Here is a 25,535-nt window from a genome sequence, read left to right on the forward strand (position 1 = left end):
GGGGCCTGGCGTTTGCCCCGGAAGTGGCTGTCTTCAGCTGACAGCTGCTGGCACGGCGGCGGCCCCGGAGCAAGATGGCGCTGCGGCCGGGAGCCGGAGCTGGCGGCGGCGGGACCGCGGGACCCGGCGCGGGGGCCGCCGGGGGAGGCAGGTGGGTGTGAAGAGCTGGGTGGGGGCTGGCGGGGACCCCCCAGACCGCCGCCGCCGCCCAGCGGTGCTGGCCTCGCCGGAGCGAGGAGTGCTTGGCGGTTATGGCGGTTTTCGCCAGCTCCGACCCCTTTCCTTTCGGCTGGGCTGCAGGAAAAGGGTCGTCTCCAGGGACGCGGCGCCTGGCGCTAGTGTCCCAAGCTCAGGGGCATCGCAGCCTGGGACATCGCAGCCTGGGACATCGCGGGAGAGCGAGCGCGAGCTCGGGTGCGGGGAGGGGAGGCAGAGAAAGGAAGGGTCCGCTCGGCGGGTTGGGCCACCAGGAACCCCGACTCCTCGCCTCCAGTCCCCCTGCATCTGAAGCGACCGGGGTCTTCCCTTTTACAGGGCTTTCCTGGGCTGACCAAGATGTTGTAGGGCAAGCTTTGAAAAATCTGAATACAAAGCTGTTGCCGAGATGTGTATGTTTTCCATTTGTCTTTTCTCCCTTTACTGTGTCTTGTCCTCCTTTTTGTTTATTTTCTTGACACACGACAATCAGGAAAATCTGAAGACCTTTGAATTAGTGATTGGCTTGAAATAGTGCTCTTGAAGATTAACTATAAGACTCATGTGTGTCCTTTTCAAAAAGGCATTTAAAAACAAAGAAAATTCATTGTTAAACAGCAGTTATGCATTTATTACAACAAAGCTTCCAGACTTTGACTTAGCTAGCCCTTTAAAAATCTGTCTATTGTCATGTTTCAGGTAATAGATGGCTGCAGTTCTTATACCCAGAACTGTAAGGGGAGAGGTACAATTACCTGGTCTGAGTTTGTTTTATTAACACATTACTACACACACATTTGTAAGTAAAATTAGCTTTTTATCTTTAATAACCTAAATTGTCTTGGAAAATAAAGTCTTCGGTTTTTACATATAGTTTGTGAAGTCGTGAACACTACAAAGTGAGACCTTTTAATATTATCCCCTCTTGCAGGTGCTTACTGTATGCTAGGGGGAAAAGCAGTCTCTGTTGAAACCACCTGTGTGCAGCCCCATTTTTCATTTCCTCTGCAGACCTCTTTGACTTCAAATATAAAACTTTTTGCTTCTTCTTTTGTTTTCTTCTTTGTTTCATTAGAGCTTTTTGTGAATACTTGGTATAAATTTCTAAAGAAAAATTTAATCTATTAATTTTTATGTATGATGACAGTTTCTAAAATGTTTGTGACATTAATTTGACCAGCTCTAACATTAGTCTCCTTTTGATTGTACCCTGAAAGGATGACTTTAGAATAAATGGTAGATAATTTATGAAGGGCAAAATTTGCCCAAGACTTGAGAAGTATAATTTTTTTTCAAATCAAGTAAGGCAGCAAAAAGGCAGTATATGATGAATAGCACCAAGTTCTGGAAAATATCAAAAGAATTTCATGTTCTAGGCCTAATATTTATTTTTATTTTTTTGCCAGGGGGCAGGGGGAAGTGGTACTAGATATTGAACCCAGGTGTGCTTAACCACTGATCCACATCCCCAGCCCTTTTTATTTTTTTATTTTGGGCCAGGGTCTCAGGCTGACTTTGAACTTGTGATTCTCCTGCCTCAGTCTTCCTAGTTGCTGGGATTACAGGTGTGCACCACCATACCTGGCTCAAATTTCAATTTTTAAAAAAATTATTTAGAAAGGATCTCATGTGCAGAAAGTTAAGAGGATTATTTTATTTTGTTGTTGTTTTTTAACTTTGGTTTAGAGTATTTTAATATCATTGATCCAAGGATACAGATCTTTTTTTTTTTTAACTGTGGCCTGAATTTTGATAGAAATTAGAATGACTCATTAAAAACAATACCGTACTGTAAACATAGTAATGTCTGCATTCTCAAAAACTCTATGACAAGTTTGCCACATATATTGGAAACTTTCTGAATTGAGAAGCTATGTGCTCAGTAAAGAACATTATGGTTTTTAGAGGGCAATGGTAAGGGGCATACCTAACTATGTTTTATGAAAAAGAAACAAGCAACCTCTCTAAACCCCTCCCCTTGTCCCCCTAAGATTTTAATGGGGAATATTTATGAATTAGAAACGATCATATTTCTTAGAACGTCTCTCTATTCCAAAAACCTAAGTAAAAACCAGTGGCATTTTCCAACTTTAACAATCGTCTGCTTTTGATTGGTATCCTGAAAGGATGACTTTAGAATAAATGGTAGATAATGTATAAAGGGAATATATATACTTCTCCAAGAATGGAGAAGTATAGTTTTTTTTTTTTTTTTTTAAATGAAGTAAGGCAGCAAAAGAGTTGAAGATCTGGATTAGTGTAATTGTTCAACTGCTAGTCATTGAATACCTATGTGTGTAAGGTACTGGTTTTGATGAATTTAAAAGATATCCAAGACAAGATTCCTATCCTAGGAAAGTATATAAAATAATTGTAGCACTAAGGAAAGGAAAACAAAGAGATCACATCCTTTGCGGATATTCTAATTTGTGAGCTCTTCTGTTTTTTCCTGGTCTTGTATACTCTTTGAGGGCTTACATTCTATCTTCCACCATTTCTGGCCCATTTGGGCACACAAAAAATTTTTTGGTAAATATTTGATGATTCCACCTGTATTAAAAATAAAGCTGTTTTGTTTCAGCTGCGCCCCTCAGTTGGAGAAAGAGGAAGGGATCAAGAGATTAACACTTATAGGAACAATGTGAACAACACTCCTGCAGTGCCAGATGGGCTGTGGTCCTGAGTGGAGAGAGGAGTTCTGTGAGAGAAAACTGCAAAAGAGAAGTTGTGCTCAAACTGGAGAAGGCCTTGAAGCTAAACTAAGGGAATTCAATTTTCCCAGGCAATCATACATAGTTTTAACCCCAGATGTGCATCTTCCTAAAGGAGTCATTATTAAATGATCCACTAGGAATATGCATCTCTCCTGTGCTATGTTAGATGAATTAGAAACCATAAAGTCTGGAGGTGTGGCAATCCATTAGGAAATCTTTAGGAGTCCAGGCCTGAGAAATGAGGATAGGAGGGAATCTAGGTTACCAACAGAGGTATCTGAAAAGGAAAGATGAAGGAGATAGGAATTGAGACAAAACTCACAGGTCTCATTCCCACAGGGACATTAGCAATATATGAATTAGTGCTTTTATCTTTGAGATCAAATTGTAGGTCACCCTGCTCCCTAGTTTTTTGCCAAGCTTTTGCTGTATTATAGTCTTACTTAGCTGCTGGCTTAACCAGTCTTTAAGCATATTGACATTAGAGTATATAGTCTATATTAGATATAGATTCAGAAAATCATATGAATGGCACATGGATCTTGAGGCAGTTCAGTTTGCTAAGTTTTTACTAAAATAGGACACTATCAGTAGCGTTCTTAAATTTGTTTTTATCTCTGTTTTATTTTTTGAAATAACCTTTATGCATCGGTAGGTAACATTATTATCTGTGTGCTTGTCATAGTTGGAACTTTGGCAGACTTTCAGTTCTGTGTCCTCTTCTGACAGAGGGGAAGGCAGATAGTGGTGAAGGGATTGCACAGAGCTTCACAGTTACCTTATGGCAGAGCCAGAAGAAAAAGGAGAATAACTCAAGTGTGTCCAGTGTTTACTGAGCCACTAAGCCACACTGGTAATTTTATCTTTAAAGATAATTTTGAAAAATTTTTGACAGTTTGATTACTTAAATGCACTCATTGTGCCCAAATTTTATCAATCTTAGTATATGAGTGATTTCTCTAAAAACAGAGTACCACTATATTTCACCTTCAGTTTAAACCTTTTATCCACTTAGCACATTATTTAGCTATTATAGTTCAAAAAAGCTATTCACTCTTCAGGCCTCGCTCAGCTCAGGCCTGCTTGTCAGCAGCAGAATTTGCTCATGATCCCAGTGATCTACAAGGCTGTAAGTAACAACTAGATGGATGCCTAGCTAGCAGTCACATTACGCATCTTTCCACAGTCTCAAACACTTTGGAGTTTAGTTTATAACCTTTTTCTTGGGGAAGAGGGCTTTATAATAGCAAAGTGCAAGGGTTAATAAATTTGACATGTCCCAATCCTGGATTTCACTAGATTCTCTAAAGACTATCTAGAAACTGCTTCTTCAGAGTTGTGACTCCCAAATTAAGAACTTTTCCCACTCAAAAGTTTCTCTTCTTTGTTTTTTCCTCTAATCTCAAAGAATGAAGTGCCCCTTCCTTTTCAAAGCAGACCTCTTTTGCTGCCTTGTTATGTTAATTCCATTCCTTCGGAAACCTTGTTTTAGAATCGCTAAGTATATCTTTTTGTCTTCTCAGCAATGTCTTCCTTTTCCTTTATTAAAACTGCCCAAAGATGATCATTTTCAAAGCAGTGATTTCTTTTTCTTTTTCTTTTTCTTTTTTTGCTTAATTCTCATTCTGACCACCGTTTTTTATAATATTAAACATTGGTAGCTACTTTCTTCTGAAATACGGTTCTTCCTCAGTTATAAGCAGCTCCTTTGATTCTCAGTGACCATTCCCTCCTCAGTTTTCATTGTGAGAATTCTCCCAAGATTGTCATTAATTGTCATCTTCTCACTAGGTAGGAACATTTCATTTGCAGTCAGGTTTTGCTATTGTTTTTAATCTTCATTTGAAAGATCCTCCTTAGATTTATCTGGATCATTCTCCTGAGCCTGAGTTACTTTTCTGATTGCTAGCTAGATTGCTCCTTGTGAAGGCATTCCTCCCACCCTTCTCCCCAAATCTACCCATGACAGGTTCCTGTTTCCAGCAAACAGCATCCTCATCCTTTCAGTTTCCTAGACTCACTCGGTGTCTCAGCAGCATCTGCTCCCTCTCCTTTTCCACTGCTGTTCTCTGTCTTGGTAGCTTTTCATCTCTTATTATAATGGAAATTGGGCACAGTGGTGTACTCTTGTGATCCCAGCTACTTAGGAGGCGAAAATGGGAGGATCACTTGAGCCAGGACTTCAAGTCCAGCCTGGGCAACACAGTTGAGACCCTGTGTGTGGGGGGAGGGGGGAGAGGGAATGGGATTCTTAGCTAATTCTTTTTACTTCTTCTCTGCCATATTCTGTTAACAGAATAACCTAAAGCACATTTCTGATCAATCTTCTTAAAAATCTCTGACATGGGCTTGGGGATGTGGCTCAAGAGGTAGTGCACTCGCCTGGCATGCACGAGGCGCTGGGTTTGATCCTCAGCACCACATACAAACAAAGATGTTGTGTCCGCCGAAAACTAAAAAATAAATATAAAAAAAATCTCTGACATTAGGAAAATCACATAAAAACCACCAGTAGATACTACTTCACACCCATTAGGATCGCTCTCATGTAAAACAAAAAATAGGAAATAAGAAGTATTGTGGAGGATGTAGAGAAATTGGAACCCCATGCATTGCTGGTGAAATGTGAAATGATGCAGCTGCTGTGAAAAAGTTTGGTGGTTTCTCAAAAAATACATAGAGAATTATTATATGACTTAGCAATTTCACTCCTAATATGTAGCCAAAAGAATTAAAAGAGGGATTCAAAGATACTTACACATGGCAGCATTATTCACATCAACCAAAAGGTAGAAAGAACCTGAGTATTCATCAAGAAATCATTGGAGGGCTGGGGATGTGGCTCAAGCAGCAGCGCGCTCGCCTGGAATGCATGCGACCCGGGTTCGATCCTCAGCACCACATACAAACAAAGATGTTGTGTCCGCCGAAAACTAAAAAATAAATATTAAAAAAATTTAAAAAAAAAAGAAATCATTGGATAAATAAAATGTGCTATATACATACGTGGAGTGTTATTTAGCCATAAAAAGGACAGAAATTTTAATAAAGTGGTACAATATAGATGAATCTTGAAAATGCTTCCCTAAGTAAAATAAACAAAAGAGCAAATATTATATGATGCCATTTATATGTGGTGCCTGGAATTGGCAAATTCATAGAGACAAAAAGTAGAATAGTAGTTACTAGGAGTGGGCATCGAAAGGGTGAATCAGTGAGGATTCATTTTTTCAATGGGTGTTTCTATTTGAGAGGAAAGAAAAGTTCTAGAAAAGGATAGTGGTACAACATTTAAATGCCCTTAATGCTACAGAATTATACACTTAAAAATGACTAAAATGAAGACATAACCACAAAAGAACCCACTGGAAATATATTAAAATCAACATTAAACACTTTGAAAACCCTCTACAATCTAGTTGCTTTATAATCATATATTTTATATTTACCCTTAAGTTATTTTGCTAAATATCCCTGAATCTCTGGTCTCAGATCTTTTGCCCAGGCTATGTAGTGTGCCTCTCTTTCTATTTAAGATTTAGCTCAAAAGCTAATTCCAAAAAACTTTCCAAGATGTAACCCATTAAAATTAATCTTTGACTTCTCATCCCTATTAGTATTTTGCTTATAGCAGTTAGCATATTTATCCAGTGATATAATTATTTGCCTGCATCGGAGTCTTCAAGATCACAAGCTATGTCAGTACTTTGTTGTATTAGACACTCAATAAATGTTCACCAAGTTGAAACTAATCCAACCTTCTCATTTTATGAATGGAATCCAGGGAAGTCACCAAGTGACAGAGCCAGACCTTTTTAAAATTTTTTCGCTCTATACTAACGTGCTGATGCTCATGCATCCTATGGAGTTTTTTTTATATGTATATTAATGTTGAGCAATTCAGTATTGTGTTGCTGAACAGACATCAGGCCCTGCCTGTGATTCTTTCATTCATGTAAAGACATTCATGTTTTGTTTGAAATCTTTGTATATATGATGATCCTGATGTATTTGTATTCTGTTTTCAGCTTCATGTTTCCTGTTGCAGGTGGAATAAGAGCCCCTCAAGGTATGTGAATACTTGAGTTTTTAACTTTTGTTTTTTATTATTATATTTTTGAAACTAGGGATAAAAAAGCAAAGTAGAAAATAAGTTGTATTGTTGCCAAATAGAGTAAAATTTTCTTATATTATTGAACCTCTAAGATAACTTACTCTAAGATTTTTCAGAATTATTCAAATCACTCCTCATTTCTACCAAACTTACTTAAACATTATGTCAAGAGATTGATTTTTCATCTCAGAGATGAAGGAGACTTTCAGGGCAAGACTATTAAGAAAAGGTAATAGAATTGAAATGACCTGTAATTCTCTTAAAGATATTTTATCCTCCTTCTATTTAGTCTTCTAAATAGAAGACTGTTAGTGCCATACAATCAGAGCTACGACTGTCTTTGTTCATCAGTATCTCTAGCACCCAATGTGCTAATAGTATGTAGTAGGTTCCCTATAGATGTTTATTCAATGAATAAAAGAGCTTCTTTAGTTCTGTATATGATCTTGTACGTAAAAGATATGTAGATTAAAGTATTCAAGTCTCAGTTTTATTCCTAGAAATTTCTCTACTAGATGTACCCCCTCTGATTTTAGAACCAGGGCCCACTAATATCAATTCTAGCTCTGTCTTCAAGGAAATAGTAGTGAAGGGACATAATCTTGACCCCTGCTTCTGTGCAATGGGGACACAACATTGAGAGATAAATGTCTCTACCCTTCTCTTCTTTCTGCTCACTTCTTCCACTCCAGCATATTCCTGTCTCCATCTCACCCATGTCAAGCTGCTTCTGAAAACTGGCTCTCCAGTGTTGACTGGTTGTGGTAGACTCGCTAGGGAAACAGAGACTTCCAGGTCACCAAAAGAGATGAAAGATAAAGAGCGACTCAGTAGCAGGTGGTCAGTAGCTCATTCTGACTTTGTCTCTGTTTATAATCGGTGGTGAAGATTGAGTTTCAGGTAAAATTTTCCAGGGGTCAGTTGTATTCTTTTCATTGTATTCACATTTATACATTATTAAAGATACCTGTATTAAGATGTGTCCCAGATTTAGATCAAATGGTTTTGAGACCTTTTGTTCCTTAAGTAGGTATTACTGAGTTACATGTTCATTATCATGTGTGGTTTATTACTTTGTATTTTCACAAACTTGCAAGTAAAAATCTACATATGGATCAAAGAAACTGAATAAGGAAAGATCCCAAATGTTTCCTGACACTTATTTCTTCTAAATTTGTAATGGTTTGGGAGGTGTTTTTTTTTTTTTATAAAATATGTTGCAATGGGCTTTTTGATCACTCAAAGGCTTTAAATTATGCACAAATTGTTTTTAAAAGCACAAGAAACCAGTGGGGTGGCCACAAGATCATGTGTACCTCAACAGAAGCTGGGAGAGAAAACTTATTTTTCACTTTTATTCTTTTAAATGTGATATCAAACATCTGAGTTACCCATTCAAAAATGAAATTAATTAAAATTCATAAAACTTCAGGTCAAAGGATAAGAGGAAAAATATTATGACTTTTTTTAATCTGTTCATTCTAATTCTCCATGACACCTCAAGATCTTTGCACTTGATGTTCCTCTGTTTTGAAATATTCCTTTTAATAGCTGCATGGCTTACTCCCTTTCCTCAGGTCTTTGCTCAAATGCCACTCTGTTGTGGAAACTTGTTCTGACTATTCTGTGTGAAGGAGCAGCCACTCCATTCTCTGACTCTCCTCTTCCCCCTTCCTCTGCTTTATTTTTTTCTCTAGTCTTACCACTACCTGATACATAGGTTTTTTGGATTTTTTTTTTATTGTTATCTGTCTCCTCCAGTTACAATGTAAGTTCCATGAAGGTGTAGATCTGATTTGTTCATTGCTGTGTTTATAGAATTGTGCCTGACGTAGAGTAGTCCCTTAAATATCTGTATGAATGATCCCCTGAATAAAGGACTACTCTGTCTCTAATAGTTATTACCTACAAATGTACATGTTCATGCTTCTGAAATTAAGCTATGTATAAATAACCTGGGTAAACTAGACACAGTCGTTGGTGTACTCCTGTAATCTCACTGACCCAGGAGGGTTCTAAGTTTGAGGCCAGCCTCAGCAACTTAGTGAGGCCCTGTCTAAAAATAAAAATTAAAAAGGACTGGCGATGTGGCTCAATGGTAAAGCACCCCGGGTTAGATACCTAATACCAAAAGCATTAAAAATAATAATAATAGCAAACTGGGTAGTAAACAGTGGCAAGATAAACATTGATAACCTTTACTAGACCTTTACTCTTCTTAAGAATATTTTTAGAATATGGACACAATACCTTTATTTTGTTAGTTTTTTTACCTGGTGCTAGGGATTGAACCCAGTGCCTTACACATGCTAGGCAAGCACTCTACCACTGAGCCACAACCCCTTTACTTTTTTAAATTGAAAATTTGGTTAAAAGAAAAAACCGGGTTGGGGATGTGGCTCAAGTGGTAGCACATTCGCCTGGCATGCGTGAGGCACTGGGTTCGATCCTCAGCACGACATAAAAATAAAATAAAGGTATTGTGTCCACCTAAAAAAAACTAAAAAGTATATATTAAAAAAAAAAAAAAGAAAGAAAAAACCACCTAGTAGAACCAACATGACTGTATTGTGGTAAATGCAAACTTAGAGTGAAATGTACACTCAAGCTATATAGGGATTTTGTTTTATTCAGTGTTATACACCAAGCATATGTAACTGTGCCTTAACATTAGGCATTTAGTATTTATTTAAATCCCCAAAGGGATATATTTTTATTTTCTTCTGATCTTGGAAATGCTTCATTGGAAAAGTTTGGGAGATAATAGTCTAAATCATACTTTCATAGTAGTTTTCCTGTCTCTGCCTTTAGAGTTTGCATGTCAAAGGCTGTTTTGTGATAAATGTTATAATATTATCACCTAAGAAAAGGAAGAATAACAAAATTTCTTTACGTATTAAGTATTATACAGTTTTGCATATGAGAAAACAAGACATAGAAAGAAGTTAAGCAAATTGCCCAAGGTCCCAAAGCTAGTAAGTGATACTTCTAGTTGGCTTCCAGAGCTTATGCTCTTAACTGTTACTGTATTAGCTATCTGCTGCTGCACAACAAATTACCTCAAAACTTTATGTGCCTATAGGTCAGGAATCTGAGTAACTTTGTTAGGGATTCTGGCTTGAGGCCTCTCATGAGATTGTGGTAAAGATGGCAGCCAGAACTGTAGTAGTCTGAAGGTTTCATGGAGCTGGACTATCTTTTTCCAGGATGCTCATTCACATAGGTGGCAAACGCTCACTTCCTTTTGGGAGGAGGGCTCAGTTCAACACCACATGGATTCTCTGTAGGACAGCTTGAGCATTCCCATGACACAATAGTAGCTTGCTTGTAGGAAGAAGCTACAGTGTCTTTTGACAACTAGCCTTGGGAGTTACATACTGCTGTTTCCACAATATCCAATTGGTTGGACTAGTTCACTGTGGGAGGGAATGATGCAAGCATATGAATACCAGGAGTTCGAAATACTACAACGAGCCCATAATGTCCATTTTTTAATATGCATACAAATTCTGTGGAACAGATATTGTTATCTTCATTATACTGATCAGGTTTTATAGATTACACATACAACTAGATAAATGATGGAATTGGAATTCATATTCAAGTCTGTCTAATTAGGAACCTGTGCTTTTCCCACTATACTGTGTAGTCTTCTAATTAACAAGTATTTAAGAAAATAAACTTTAAAACATCTTGACTTTAGTTTTGCCTTGGTGTTTTCCAGCAGGCCTGATGCCAATGCAGCAACAAGGATTCCCTATGGTCTCTGTCATGCAGCCTAATATGCAAGGCATGATGGGAATGAATTATAGCTCCCAAATGTCCCAAGGACCCATCGCTATGCAGGTACTTGCCTCTTTGGTTGATTGTTTATAAAGGTATTGTTTTTTGTTAGATGCAAGCACACCAAAAGCTGTTGTTTTTTTTTATTGGTGCATTATAAGTATACATAACAGTGGGATTTATTGTCATATATTTGTACATGCACATAATATAACAATATAATTTGGCCTATATCATTTCTCACTATTTCTCCTTTCTCCTCCTCCCTCCCCTTTCTTTTACTCTGCCGATCTCTTTTATTTTTGTGAGATTCCACACATACATACTTGCTTTTCCTTTTGCCTCTCTACCCTCAACATATGAGAGAAAACATACAACCTTGACTTTGAGTTTGGTTTGTTTTGCTCAACATAATGTTCTCAAGTTCCATCCATTTTCCTGCTAATGACATCATTTCATTCTTCTCCATGGCTGAATAAAAGCTGTATTTTTTTCTCCTTTTTATTGGCATGTTATAATTATACATAACAGTGGGATTTGTTGTAATATATTCATATATGCACACAATAAAACCATATAATTTGATCAGTTTTATTTCTAGTACCTCCCTTTTCCCTCCCCTCCCTTCCCCTAGCCCCCTTCTTCTATTCTACTGGTCAAAGAACTGTATTTTTAAGAGCTTACCAATATAAGCTTTTGGCCAGGTTTGGTGGCACACACCTGCAATTCCAGCTACTCAGAAAACTGAGGCAAGAGAATAGCAAGTTCAAGGAGAGCCTGGAAGATCCTCTCTCAAAATAAATAAACAGGGTTGGGAATGAAGCTCAGTGATAGAACTCTTGCACAGCATATGTAGGCCCTGGGTTCAATCCCCAGTACTGTAAAAACAAAGGTTACTTTTTTTTTTTAATATTTATGTTTTAGTTGTAAGTGGACACAATATCTTTATTTTTATGTGGTGCTGAGGATTGAACCCAGTGCCTCACGCATGCTAGGCAAGTGCTCTACCTCTGAGTCACAACCCCAGCCCCAAGGTTACTTTTTTTTTTTTTTTTTTTTAAAGACAGGGTCTGAGGTCTTGCCTTGTTGCCCATACTGGCCTTGAACTCCTGGGCTCAGGCCTCCTATGTCACACCATCTTTACCCCCAACCCCCAGTGCAGTGGCCTGACAGGTCCTTAAGCATGCTTAGCAAGTACTCTAAAAATGATGAAAATGTGAATTATTGGAACTAGCAGAATAGACTGTGGAACTGCATTTTCTGTCTAAGAAATAAAATCTGAAGTGAAAAATGTTGGCAGGAGACTCAAATTATAAAAACTGATAGCATATTTTAAAATTTTGGAATTGAAAAATACATTAACCAAAAGAAGAGTTCTATGAATAGTTCAATAGCAAATTTAGAAATGGCTAAAGAATGAATTAGTGAACTGACAATAGGTCAGGAGAAGCTGTCTAGAATGCAGGCAAAATGAAATCCTCTCAAGCAATCTGGGTGCAGTGGTGCACGCCTGTAATCTAGCGAGTAGAGAGGCTGAGGCAGGGAATCTCAAGTTCAAAGCCAGCCTCAGCAACTTAGTGAGGCCCTAAGCAATTTAGTGAGACCTGTCTCAAAATAAAAACAAAAAGGCCTGGGGATGTGATTCAGTAGTTAAGTACTCCTGGGTTCAACCCCTGGTACCACCCCCAAGTCCTCAGATGCAGACACATCATAGAGAAACTAGGAGACCATACTAAGAAATTGACAATTAAGGGAGTTAAGGCTGTTTAAAAAGCCATTTAGTATCAAACCTTAGGATCTAAGCTGAGCAGAAAGAAAAGTGAGGCCATGATGATGAAGGTGAAGGCTAGTGGGAAATGTGGGAAAATGAACAGATGGCAAGTGTTAATGAGAAGAGAATTGGTGATTGTAGGTGAACTGAAAGGATAGGAAATGGTCAAATGTTGGGATGCTTAAAGTCAAGAATTTGAAGATGATGTTATTGATGCTGATTAATCAAGGATATGATCATGAAATGGGAAAATAGAATGGTATGTTGGACATGACTGAGGTGAGGAGATCAGAGACCTGAAAGGCCACAGCGTTATCGAGTCATCTATATGAATGTTAACATCACTTCCAGTAGTTTGTGGATAGAATGGAAGATAACAGAGTTCTAAAGTCTCCAATTGAAAAGTGAGAAAGTTGGGGGTGAAGAGATGACAGGAACAAGTTATTATAGTAAATGATGAAGTCGGATGGCAGGGAATTAAAATTTATTCAACTTAAAAAAAAAAATTTTGTAGGTGGATCTTTATTTTTTTATTTATTCAATTACATGCAGTGCTGAGAATCGAACCCAGTTCCTCACACATGTTAGGCAAGTGCTCTACCACTGAGCCACAACCCCAGCCCTTGTATTCAACTTTTTAAAGAAGAGGAAAGGTTTACAAGAGTCGAGAAGGAATATTCCCCACTTACAGAAGTGTAGAAGCAGCAATCTCCAAATGAGAGGGCTTCAGAGAAAGCCAGGTTTCAGTTAGGGCAAAAGGGAGAAGATTAAGAAGTAGAAGAGTTTTCACTCAGTGAAAATTAGCCATTATTATCAATGTCACCATAATTTTTAATATTAGATTTTGTGATTGCTTGTTATGTTATTGTACTCTTACTTCTGACACTTTAGTAAATGTTTTACTGTTGCATTGATACATCATCTACTATTGATTAAATATATTTCCTATAAAAGTTTGGATATCAGGCCTGTTATAATGAACATCAAGATATTATCATAAATATTGGGAAATCAGGTTTAATTTATTTGTAGAATTACTACCATGTTTCAGGCTCTTATCTAATACTGGAAATACGGAGATAAGCGTGATGAGATGCCTCATCTCAAAATGTGTGGATTAATAAACTCTCAGGAATACAACTGTGTAGGGGCTTCCATACCCTCCCTGAAGGATTTTACACACACAATTAGCATTGGTCACCTCTGAGACACTGAAGGGAATGGAGATGCTTTCCATTTTTAGCCTACTGCTTTGAATCTTTGAGTATATTTTATAGTTTAGTAATGTTAAATAAATATTAGTAAATGTTAAAGAATTTGTGCAGGTTACATTTTTCTTTGTGATAATCAAAAGGAAAGAATATATATTTTTTAAGCCTTTGTCTGTTTCTTCTAGGCAGGGATACCAATGGGACCGATGCCAGCAGCGGGGATGCCTTACCTAGGACAAGCACCATTCCTGGGCATGCGTCCTCCAGGTCCACAGTACACTCCAGACATGCAGAAGCAGTTTGCTGAAGAGCAGCAGTAAGAGATCTCCAGGATTCAAGGCTAACAAAGATACATAATAGCAGCTTTTTTTATAAATTGTCAGATGTTCTGTAGAGCATAGTTGAAGCTAAAATAGTAAAGTTGCCTTTGAAACATTTCAAAATACTTTTATTAGACATTTGGAGTCAAAAGGGACTTTAGAGATCCTCCAGTTTAAGGCTCTTGATTTATATATATGGGAAATGAAGTCCAAAGAAATGAAATGATGCATCAATCCAGTTTATAATTACCAGCAAAGCCCGAGCCCAGATGCAGGCCACTGATTCTCTTTCTACTCTTGGTGCTGCCTTCTGAAGGAAGTTTCTTTTTCATATGCAGAGAAGATGGTTTTATGTTTATCTACCTCTAGTTCTGAGAGATTACTTTTATATGCAAAGGTGCAAATTAAATCAAATACATATATACATAATTTAAGCCATTTTTAGATTCATTTCAAATATTTTAGAACAAATATAGTGATCAAACATTGTCATAGAAAAATTAGATATAATTAGGAGTGAAAATTATAGTTCTAGAAATATAATATTGCTACAGTTGTTAGTAAAAATCTGATCATAAGCTGGGCACAGTGGTGCATGCCTATAATCCCAGTGGCTCGGGAGGCTGAGGCAGGAGGATTGCAAGTTCAAAACCAGCCTCAGCAATTTAGCAAGGCCCTCAGCAACTTAGTGAGACCCTGTCTCAAAAAATAAAAAGGTTTGGGGATGTGGCTCAGCGGTTAAGCCCCCCTTGGTTCAATCCCTGGTACAAAAATAAAAATCTGACTATAACATAGTTAATAATCCCAAAGATGGATATTTATTAGATTGTTTTTCCTTCAGAAAACGATTTGAACAGCAGCAAAAACTCCTAGAAGAAGAAAGAAAAAGGCGCCAGTTTGAAGAGCAAAAGCAAAAGCTCAGACTTCTGAGTAGTGTGAAACCCAAGGTAAAATATTTACCATTTCTCCCTCCCCAGACATACACATCCCCAATGTGTCTCCTCTCACCTGTTTGGTGGATTTTGTCACTGAAGCACCAACTCAAGCTGAAGCTCTGATTGATTCCTTCCACTTCAATTTACCTAAATCCTAAAGTAAAGGATTTCTCTTTTTCTGTAAATATGCTCTTGTTGATAAGAATAGAATTTCAGTCATTATCTTCTCAATTATCTCTTACTACCTTGGTAATGTTTCTAATCTTCTTAGTTTAGGAAGTATTAATCTTAGTAATGTTAAATAAATATTAGTAAATGTTAAAGAATTTGTGCAGGTTACATTTTTCTTTGTGATAATTAAAAGGAAAGAATATATATTTTTTAAGCCTTTGTCTGTTTCTTTTAGGCAGGGATACCAATGGGACCGATTATATCTTAGTGATATGAAATGGGTTTCTGTTAGGACCTCACAGAACACTTAATGTCTAAGAGCACTATCTGAAAGCATTTATGAATGGGCCTTTAATATTTTTATATTCTGTAGAATGTCATTTTATGCCTTTGTTTTATGAACATATCAGTGTCTTTCTGACTTGGAGAATTTGTTATCAGAAATAGGTATTAAGAATATTGAAAATAGGGGTTGGGGTTGTGGCTCAGTGGTAGAGTGCTTGCCTCGCACACGTGAGACCCTTGGTTTGACCCTCAGCACCACATAAAAATAAATAAGTGAAATAAAGGTATTGTGTCCGACTACAACTAAAAAATAAATATTTTTTAAAAAGAATATTGAAAATAGACTAATATCTGTGTTTTTTCCTTTAATCTTGGAGGATTTAGGCAAAGAGAGATAAGTGAAGAAATAACGTACATTTGTTGTTTCTTAGACAGGAGAGAAGAGTAGAGATGATGCTTTGGAAGCCATAAAAGGAAACTTAGATGGGTTTTCCAGAGATGCTAAGATGCATCCTACTCCAGCATCGCACCCCAAGAAACCAGGTAGTTTTAAGAAGTATTAATATTTTCTTTCTTGGAAAAAACTTAGAGTCCCTCTGTGTTTAATTGACTATTATGTATGTGTGAAGCGAATGCTAGACTTTGCCTTCAATCTAAGTACAGATGTGGATGTTTTATTGTCCATGCTGCCTTGGGCTGGTAATGTTGCTCAGTAGCAGAGAGTTAATCTACCATTTGCGAGGCCCTCAATTTGATCCCTAGCATTGCCAAAAAGAAAGAAAAGAAAAAAGAAAGGAAGAAAACTTTACAGTGGCTTAAAGGATCCAGTCTAGATAACAACTGTCTTGGGAGGAATAAAAACCTTTTTGTCTTCTAGTTAAATGTCAATATGACAACTTTATTGTAAATCAGATCTTTTATATATGAATGAATATGTTAACACTAGCAATCTATTCACTGAAAGCAAATGTAATAAAGTTTACACTTTCATCCTCATTGTTTTACTATAATTTTACTTTTTTATGAGCTAGTTCAGATTTTATGTTCAGTGTTGCAGATTGCAAATTCTTCAAATGCTCCATTTTTTTTAAAAGTCATGAGTTTAATGATACTCCTTATGAAAGATTTCTTTAGTAAATGTCTCTGAAGTTTTTATCATTAGATAAGCAAAAAAGTACCTATTTAGAGCAGGTTAAAAAGATGCTTTTGGTTTTTTGTTATTGCTTTGAACATTTAGCAGTTGAAATTAGTCTTTTCTGTGCATAATTGTCATTACAGCCTTTTACAATATTTTATTAAAAATACAATATTTTGACATCTGCTAATTTCAAAAATAACATATCATTAATAGGTGAAGAGTTTTCATAAAACCATTTAGCCAACCAAGGAAGTATTATTTTAAAGTGTTAAGGATTATTAAATTTTATCTTAACTCCTTATATTATGGTACCTCTTATATGGGGTATCAGGAGAGAATAATCTGATATCAGCATTGCTTTCAATTCTTGGTTTTCCGGGACAGCTTTTACTCTTTCTACTAATTTCATGGGTTAGAGTGTGTGCCTAGATTCTGTTGCAAAAATATGTCCCTATATAAACTTATACACCAAGATTCAAAAGAGGATAGGTATTAGCAATCAGATTGAGATTCGCAAAGGAAACCATAACTTAAAAAGCCAAATATATCAATAAGAAGTAGTTTAGAAATAGACCTTGGCATAGCAGTAAAACAAAACAGACATCAGAAATTAATGCTAAAAACTGGACATGGCACTGAACTTGGATAAAAGAAAGGCAGGCAGAGAGGAATGATAGCTGTTAGGTTAACAATGTGCTGTCCATATAAAATGCCATTTTCAGCATCCAGCTATAGTTTTAACAATAAGTACTGACAAAGAGGAAGGCTCACTGTTAAGTAATAAATTGGTGTTTTGCTGTTCAAATCTCTGGATTCTGTCAACATATTTGCCCTTAACAATTTCTAGTTCACTGGAAAAAGAGTATTCTGAAGCAAGCCCAGGGAGATTCCAAAACTTCTCAAGTTAGGGTTTTAAAACTAGGACTAAAGTATATAAGAAGAGTTCCAACTGTTTTACCACCAAAGCCATCTTTTAATTTTTTCCCCATAGACTTTTTAACTTAAAATATTGAATAAACTAACTATATTATGAAACTTTTAATAATTCTTATTAATAATATATATAGCTGCCTGATTTTATGAGCCAAAATATCTACAGTAATTAACATAATTGCAACCAAATGCAAAGAAACACTGGTTTAGCCTTCGATGCATATTGCTAGTAAATAGCTAGGGTACATTTAAAAAATATTCAAAGTAGCTGAGAACCTAAATTGAGAATCTAAATCCATATTCTTGATAACCATTGTTGGGAAGACTGGGATTCAATGTGTGGCTTTTTTCTTTTTTAGACAAAATTGGCTATGTATGGCAGTAATTTTGCATATTCATTTTGCATCTTTCATAGAACCTTCAGTGCTTCCAGATTGACCCTAAAGAGAGGGAGTAATCATTTAATGTCCCCATATTTCAGATGAGAGCTATTAAAAAAAAGATTATCTATAAGTAATTGCTTTAATATTTAGTAATAATTAAAATATTTACTAAAAATGTATAAAAATCTGAAGCAACTGCTGGGCACTGTGGTGCACGCCTGTAATCCCAGTGGCTCAGTAGGCTGAGGCAGTAGGATTATAAATTCAAAGTCAGGCTCAGCAAATTAGCAAAGCCCTAGGCAACTTAGTGAGATCCTGTCTTTAAATAAAATTTTTTAAAAAGGGCTGAAGATGTGGCTCATTTATTAAGTGCTCTTGGATTCAATCCCTGGTACCAGAAAAAAAAAAAAAAAACAGGTGAAGCAACATTAAAATAGTATTATTAATGAGCGTTAGGTTAAATGTAGCCCCTGTAGAGCTGATTTATTCCCAAAATTGAAATGTCACATTTAGTGATAAAAAGCCACAGTAATGTTTTTGTCCTTTAGTTTCAAAGATCTTTTAAATATAGACCTCAGTCAAAGTTTACTTTCTAAGTTGACTGTTGTTTCATTCAACACTTTGTGGTATCTAAGTTTTAATGCTTTTTAAGGTGATATTTAAGAAAATATCACCTTAATAATGTGTTTAGTGTTCTTGGCTTCTGTAATATTCATTTCTCATATGATCGTTTTACTGAAATGTGATCTTTGCAAAGTATAGATCAGGCATGATATAAAAATTACAAGTTTGTATTGTGTGATTATTACTGAATTTCTTTCTAAATAACAAAATGTAAACATCAGAATGTTTTTTGGCCAGGGTATAGGTAGGTTTTTTTCTGATATAAGATATACATTGGTTTGAAGGAATATTATCCAGATAAATAGATCATTTGGATTTCAAAAGTATTTACCACTTTGATGTAAATTTATTAGTGGTCTTGGGTAAACAAAAGCAATTAGTACTCACCTAATGAAAGAAGGAGATTTTGAGTTTTATTTTTTTATCCATTTTTGGACAAAATGCAAGTTAGCTATAAAACTTCCTTTTAAAAAGACAAATTGTGCATAGACATCAAAGTGTTTTGCATGTGTTGTATAGTTCCACTTGACTGTTACTACTTGTTATTTTTTATTCACCTCCACTATTCATATTTCATTGTATTCTTTTGGAATTGTACTACACCTTAATTTCTTTCTCTGTGGATTTTCATATCTGTGCATTTCATTGCCATTTTCCATTTTGCAGATTGTCCCACCTCATCTCATTCTACTAAAACTGTCTCCCCATCACCTGCCTTTCTTGATGAAGAAGAATTCAGTGACTTTATGCAGGGGCCGGTTGAAGTTCCCACATGTGGGCCTTCTTCCGCAGCCCAGCCCTTTCAGTCTTTACATCCCACCACCCCACTTGCCCAGTTGCTTACTCAGAAGGCCGGGGCACAGCCTCTCCCTCCAGGTCAGATTCCAGTGTCTTTTGCCTTACATGGTGTCCCTGGGCAAATTCCTTTTTTCTCTACTGCCTCAGCCTCACACAATGTGCAGAAAGCAGGTAACTCCTAGCAGTATTAATGAAAATATTCTTAAGCTATTCTAGGATAATTTGTTTCTGTTACCGTATAATGATACAGTGGTGTTTTGCAAAGAGACATGTGCACAAATCTATGAGTACTGTTGAAATTCACTAAAATAAGAGTCTTGATTTTTAGTTCTAGTGTCTTCACATGCCAGAAAAGTAATTTAAAACATTTTGCTACTAAAGTAGAAAAAGTTTAAACCACCTTAAAACTTTAAAAACAAGTTCATTTCTTAGCATTACTCTTTTGTTTGGGAAAATCATCAATATCATTGTCTTAAGATCATGAGCTTAGGAACACTCCTTTAGAAAGTGCTCTTTCTGGTTCAGTGACAGCACTGGAGACAGAGGTTTGGGGTGTTTGTTCATTTACTATCAGTTTGTCCTTAGACAAGTCTTTAAACAGTCTGTACCTCAGTTTTTATCACCTATGAAATAAAGGGGGTAGCTTCGCACTCTGTCTTGAAATGGTATAGTGCTGGGAGGAATCTTGGCAAGCTTGTACTTAGTCCAGACTTTCTCATTTGACAGATAGGAAAACAGACCTGGAGATGATGCTCCCAGCTTGAGACCTTCCCAGTAATTAGCTTGTAGGTTGCCAGATTTCTAAGTAGTGGCTTCTGCTACACTGTTTACCTACTATCTCAGAATTCTTGAGAATCAGATTAGATAACTATGTTTAAGTTTTCTAAAATCTCTAGTCTCTCAAGTCCTATACAAATGGGTGGCTATTGAATTATGTCTAAGTTTACTTTGTATGTGGCAGGGTTTTCCCTTTAGAATATTGGGGTGGAAAGGGATGATTGAAAAGATGAGAAATATGCAGGTTTGTACAAATAATCCTTCATGCTGTTTGTTTAGGCCCTTCCTTGGAGGAGAAGCTCCTAATATCTTGTGATATAAGTACACCTGAGCAGGAACAAATTAAATTAAATACTTCTGAAGGTGGGCACAAAGCTGTAGGCCCAGGTTCCAGTAAGAACCATTCCAGTTTAACAGCCAGTAACGGGGGTGCTGTAGATGGATATATAAGTGGTACCACCACTACAGAGGCAGAAAAGACTTCAGACCAAAACCTGTCAATTGATGAAAGTGGTGAGCTCACAAAGCAAGAAAATTGTTTAACCAAATGTCGCTCAGCTGCTAACACCTTAAGCATTAATCTTAAAATGAATGCTGCTTGATTTTGCCAATTAAAAGTTTGCTTAAAATATATTTAATGCAATCCTTTCTTCAATTAACCCCTAAGTTTTTGCTCTGAATTCTTTCAACACATTGTATTATTCCTTTTCAAAAAATGATTTTGATAACCAGTTTTCTTAATCTGAATCATTCCTGTTAAAATTTCCTTTCCTTTTGTTTGACAAAAATTCTCTATTTTTTCCCTTTACAATTTCTGTTCTTCCACAAAGATCAAAGAGTTGGAACTGGAAAAGTCACCAATGAAAATATAGTTTTGTGTTCCTTGAAATTATATGCATTGCTGCCTAAAAGATCTAAATTTGGAGGCTGGGGATATAACTCAGTAGTAGAGCACTTGACTAGCATGCACAATGCCTTGAGTTCAGTCCAGCCCCAGTACATGCACATACATACATACATACACACACAAACACACACACACAGAAATTAAAATTTTTTTTCATTTAATCTTCAGAGATAAATTAGAATGTGGCAGCCCTGAAAGCAGACTTTTAGAGGATACTTTACTGAATAGTACAAATATCTCCAAATCCTATATATCTAATGCAGCAATGTTGTATTCAAGTTTTAAAAAAATCAGGTTGAGCACAGTGGCATTCACCTATAATCCCAGCTTCTTAGGAGGCTGAAACAGAAGAATTGTAAGTTCAAGATACTCCTGAATAACTTAACAAGACCCTGTTTCAGTAAACAAGAAGGGCTCCTTGGCCAGGAGCCCCTAGGTTCAATCATCAGTAATCATAAAAAAAAAAAAGTCATATGTTATAAAAAGCTGCAAGTAAACTTAGGCAATTAAATTTTTTTACATATATAATTTTAAACTATCATCATTTTTTTCCTTTAAGTTATAAAAATATGAAATGGTTCAAGCCTCATGATTTAGAATACTGATTCAGTACATGTTAGCTTTTCTTTAATTTATTCTTTAGGGCACAGTTATTGTGTAAGAGTTGTTTAGAAACCAAACACTTGCTATACACAGTGGTGCATGCTTGTAATCCCAGTGACTTGGGAGGCTGAGACAGGAGGATTGCAAGTTTAAGACTAGCCTTAGCAACTTAGTGAGATCCTGTCTAAAAATGAAAAGGGCTGGGGCTATATAGCTCAGTGATAGAGTGCCCCTGGGTTCCATCCCCAGTACAAAAAAGAAAAGAAAAAACAAAAGAAACCAAATACTTCAGTTGTATTGGTGACTTTTTTCTAGTGTCTCCAGACAGTGTTCTTTATAAAAAGTCATCACTCAATGTCATTTTCCCACCTTCTCATGGATCATTATTTACATTAATGTTCCTTATTTTCTAGGTGTGGGAGTGTTTCCTTCACAGGATCCTGTTCAGCCCAGAATGCCTCCTTGGATTTACAATGAGAGTTTGGTCCCAGGTAAAAAAGCCTCTTTACCATCTGAATATTTTGCTTTAAATATCATAGATGTAGTTGTAAGTATTTGCAAAATATGCAGAAGGAGTTGTCACTTTTCTCTTTTTTTTTCCAGAAAGAGTATAGAAAATTCAATAGATCGAGTGTTTCAGACTGATAGAGTAATTATATAAATGAAAGAGAAATATTTTGCTTTTTAATATTTTATTGACTATAATATACTTTTATTTCTAAAATCTTTCTTTAGTTATCTTTTAAAGACATTGTCAAATATTTATTTCAGAGGTTATCAATAACTTACCAAGAACTACACGAATATATTTAACGTCATATTCTGAATTCTCAGTGATTAGTTAATATTTTAAAATATTCTTTGTTATGTGATACTATATGAAGTAAAAGACCGGGTGGCATCTCTTTTATATTGCTGTTTACTTTTTCCTTTTTGTGTATTATTACTGCTTAGCATTAAAAAAAAAAAAAAAAAAAGGCCTACTAAAGAGCATGTTGTAGTAGTACTCAATTGAAATAAGGAAATGGTCATTTTTAACCATGACTGATATGCATAAATTAATGACTATTACAGCAGCATGTTAATCCTAATACACTGTAACTTGTTGAATTTACTTTATTTTGCTAACTCATTGAAAGCTAAAGATAGCTTTCATTAGATCTTAAGTTTTCTGGGTTGGCTAAAGTTGTTCTTCATTTGATTAAATAAAATTCATGCAAGAGTTCTGTAGCTGAACTTCTTTTTGCAAGAAATTTGGTAATGTCTATATTACAATGACATAATCAAAAATTAAAAGGTTAATTATTTTAAAAATGGGGTCTCAATTTTACATAAAAATAATTTTTCTTTCAATTACCCATTTTGTGTCTTTTTCTCTTCCTCTTTCTTTAAGCCCTCCCCCCAAAAAGTAATGAGATTTTGAATATTTTTTAGTTTTATCCATTTTCTGCCAGCTTATCTCTTTTTTTCTCCTCCTTCCAAACATATACACATACTTTCTTTTTGTTTGTTTATTTTGTTTGTTTATTTTTTTATGTGGTGCTGAGGATTGAACCCAGTGTCTCACACATGCTAGGCAAGTACTATGCCACTGAGCCACAACCCCAGCACCAAAATATGTGGTTTTATTGCCAATCTACTAACTTGTAATCCATATCCATTTTTCAAAAAAAAATTTTTGTTGTTCTTGTAGATGGACAGCATGCCTTTATTTTATTTGTATATTTTTATGTGGTGCTGAGGATCACACCCAGTGCAAAATATGCAAGGCAAGCTCTCTTCAACTATAGTCCCAGCCCCCCATATTCATATTTATGATCCTAGGTGTAAAGTGTTTTTTTTTTTTTTTTTTCAAAGAGAGGAAAGGGAGAGAGAGAGAGAGAGAGAGAGAGAATGAATTTATTTATTTATTTTAGTTCTCGGCGGACACAGCATCTTTGTTGGTATGTGGTGCTGAGGATCAAACCTGGGCTGCACGCATGCCAGGCGAGCGCGCTACCGCTTGAGCCACATCCCCAGCCCAGGTGTAAAGTTTTTGTTTTAAACATTTTTCTCTACCTCTCTTAGCCCTACTGACTTTCATTTCCATCAATTCCTCTAACTAGGCCTGCCAGATTTAACATACAACATACAGGATGCTTGGTTAAATTTGAATTTCAGATATACAGCAAATAATTGTTTAGTGTTAGTATGTCCCATGTAATATTGCCCTTTTTTTTTCTTTTTTTTTTTTTTTGGTACTGATCCAACCCCAGGCTGCTAACCACTGAGCCCTTATTTCTTTTTTATTTTGAGACAGAATCTTACTAAGTAGCTTAGGGCCTTGCTAAGTTGCTGTAAGTTACTGAGGCTGGCCTCAAACTTGCAATCCTCCTACCTGGGTCTCTGAAATCACTGGGATTATAGGTGTGTACTACCACACCTGGCCAGTGTTGGTATTCTTTATCCTTGATTGGTCACCCTATCTCTAAAGGCCTTTTCTACTTTGTCCTTTGAAAAACCCATGTGATTGTGAAAAACTCATCAGCAGTCTCTCCCTTTTTTCAAACACTGGTTCTGTTTTATCACTTTAACTACAACTGGGTTTTTCCTTGAAGGCTGTATTTCCAGAGCATCTTCTCCAGTGGTGTTTCTTTCATAGCCTCTGATTCACTGGGCCAGGAGAAAGGTGGTGTTGGTGTTATTCTTTTTTCCCATTGCTATGTTTAAACTGTTTCCACCAGCATCACTTACAGATTCTTCTTTTTTAAAGTCCAAAGCATCTGCCTATAGCACATTCATCTTTGTATGTTGTTTTTATCCAGAAAAATACAAAAACATCGTTACAGTCTTCTACTAAATTATGAGATGTTTTGTTACCTTCAGCCCTAAATTTTTAGCTTAGGACCAAGCTTCATTTCTTCTGAGCTCCATACCCTAATTGTTAGATAGTCCCACTTGAATTTCTTGATAGCTATTCAGACCCTGATGTGGCTTCAGTTCTATTAAAACAGTTTGATTTAAGATTATTATTGTACACCAACAATGACAAAAAAAAAGGATTGACCACTTACAATATGTTTACATTTATAATCTGTTTTTTCCTCTACTAGATACCTATAAGAAAATTTTAGAAACCACAATGACTCCAACTGGAATAGATACTGCTAAACTTTATCCCATTCTGATGTCATCTGGACTTCCCAGGGAAACTCTTGGACAGATATGGGCCTTAGCTAATCGAACTACACCTGGCAAACTTACTAAAGAAGAACTTTATACTGTTCTCGCCATGATAGCAGTAACACAGGTAGGTGATGTTTCTTAAGATAGTTCAAATAAACTTGTAAATATAAATTGAAAGAATATTAATCCTTTTTAACTATCCTTGTAGAACTCCTTGTACACTAAAATGTAGATCACTTTTAATGTACAGTACTTCAAAAATGTTCAGTTCATGTGGTGCACATATTAGCATAATCTTTTGTTTAAGGACTATGTAATGTATGAATACTCTCTGGCCTCACTCTATTCCTTTTAAACTTGAAAGTTGGTAATAGGTGGACAAATTACTCTCTCTGTCCTTCAAAGTCTTTTTACAAAATTCCTTTGGTACAGATAAAGTAGTCTAAGTCTGGTAACAGTTTTTCTTATAAAATCATTTTAAATTATTTGATGATAGCAAATTAACTGAACTTGTCAGAAAGGGAAAATATTGGAATTGATGGGTGTTAGCCACTTTTTTGCTGAATATTAGGTTTACATTACCCTTGTACTTATTTTCTTGTATCAAATTCATGAGTTTTGGGAATCAGAAAAAGAGAGTGAAAACAATATGAAGACTTAGGGTTTTTTTTTTGTTGTTGTTGTGGTTGTAGATGAACACAATACCTT

General features: G+C 36.1%; 1 protein-coding gene across 13 annotated transcripts in view; it reads left to right on the forward strand.

Annotated features, from left to right (window-relative positions):
* Window positions 1-25,535, forward strand: part of SYNRG (synergin gamma) — a 71,107-nt gene continuing 45,572 nt past the window's right edge. For 5 of the 13 annotated variants that reach the window (XM_081271629.1, XM_081271635.1, XM_081271639.1 and 2 more), the window contains exons 1-10: window positions 2-151; window positions 6,938-6,978; window positions 10,748-10,869; window positions 13,974-14,104; window positions 14,950-15,055; window positions 15,931-16,042; window positions 19,244-19,546; window positions 20,432-20,665; window positions 22,076-22,153; window positions 24,755-24,951. In XM_081271629.1, the coding sequence (XP_081127755.1) occupies window positions 75-151; window positions 6,938-6,978; window positions 10,748-10,869; window positions 13,974-14,104; window positions 14,950-15,055; window positions 15,931-16,042; window positions 19,244-19,546; window positions 20,432-20,665; window positions 22,076-22,153; window positions 24,755-24,951 (1,401 nt within the window). In that variant the 5' untranslated portion in view covers window positions 2-74. Of the gene's footprint in view, window positions 152-6,937; window positions 6,979-7,715; window positions 7,924-10,747; window positions 10,870-13,973; window positions 14,105-14,949; window positions 15,056-15,930; window positions 16,043-19,243; window positions 19,547-20,431; window positions 20,666-22,075; window positions 22,154-24,754; window positions 24,952-25,535 lie in introns of all 13 variants that reach the window. The other 8 variants (XM_081271630.1, XM_081271632.1, XM_081271637.1 and 5 more) reach the window with 7 other exon arrangements.

Source organism: Spermophilus citellus (assembly GCF_964194105.1).
Source record: "Spermophilus citellus genome assembly, chromosome: 17".
Classification (NCBI taxonomy): domain Eukaryota; kingdom Metazoa; phylum Chordata; class Mammalia; order Rodentia; family Sciuridae; genus Spermophilus; species Spermophilus citellus.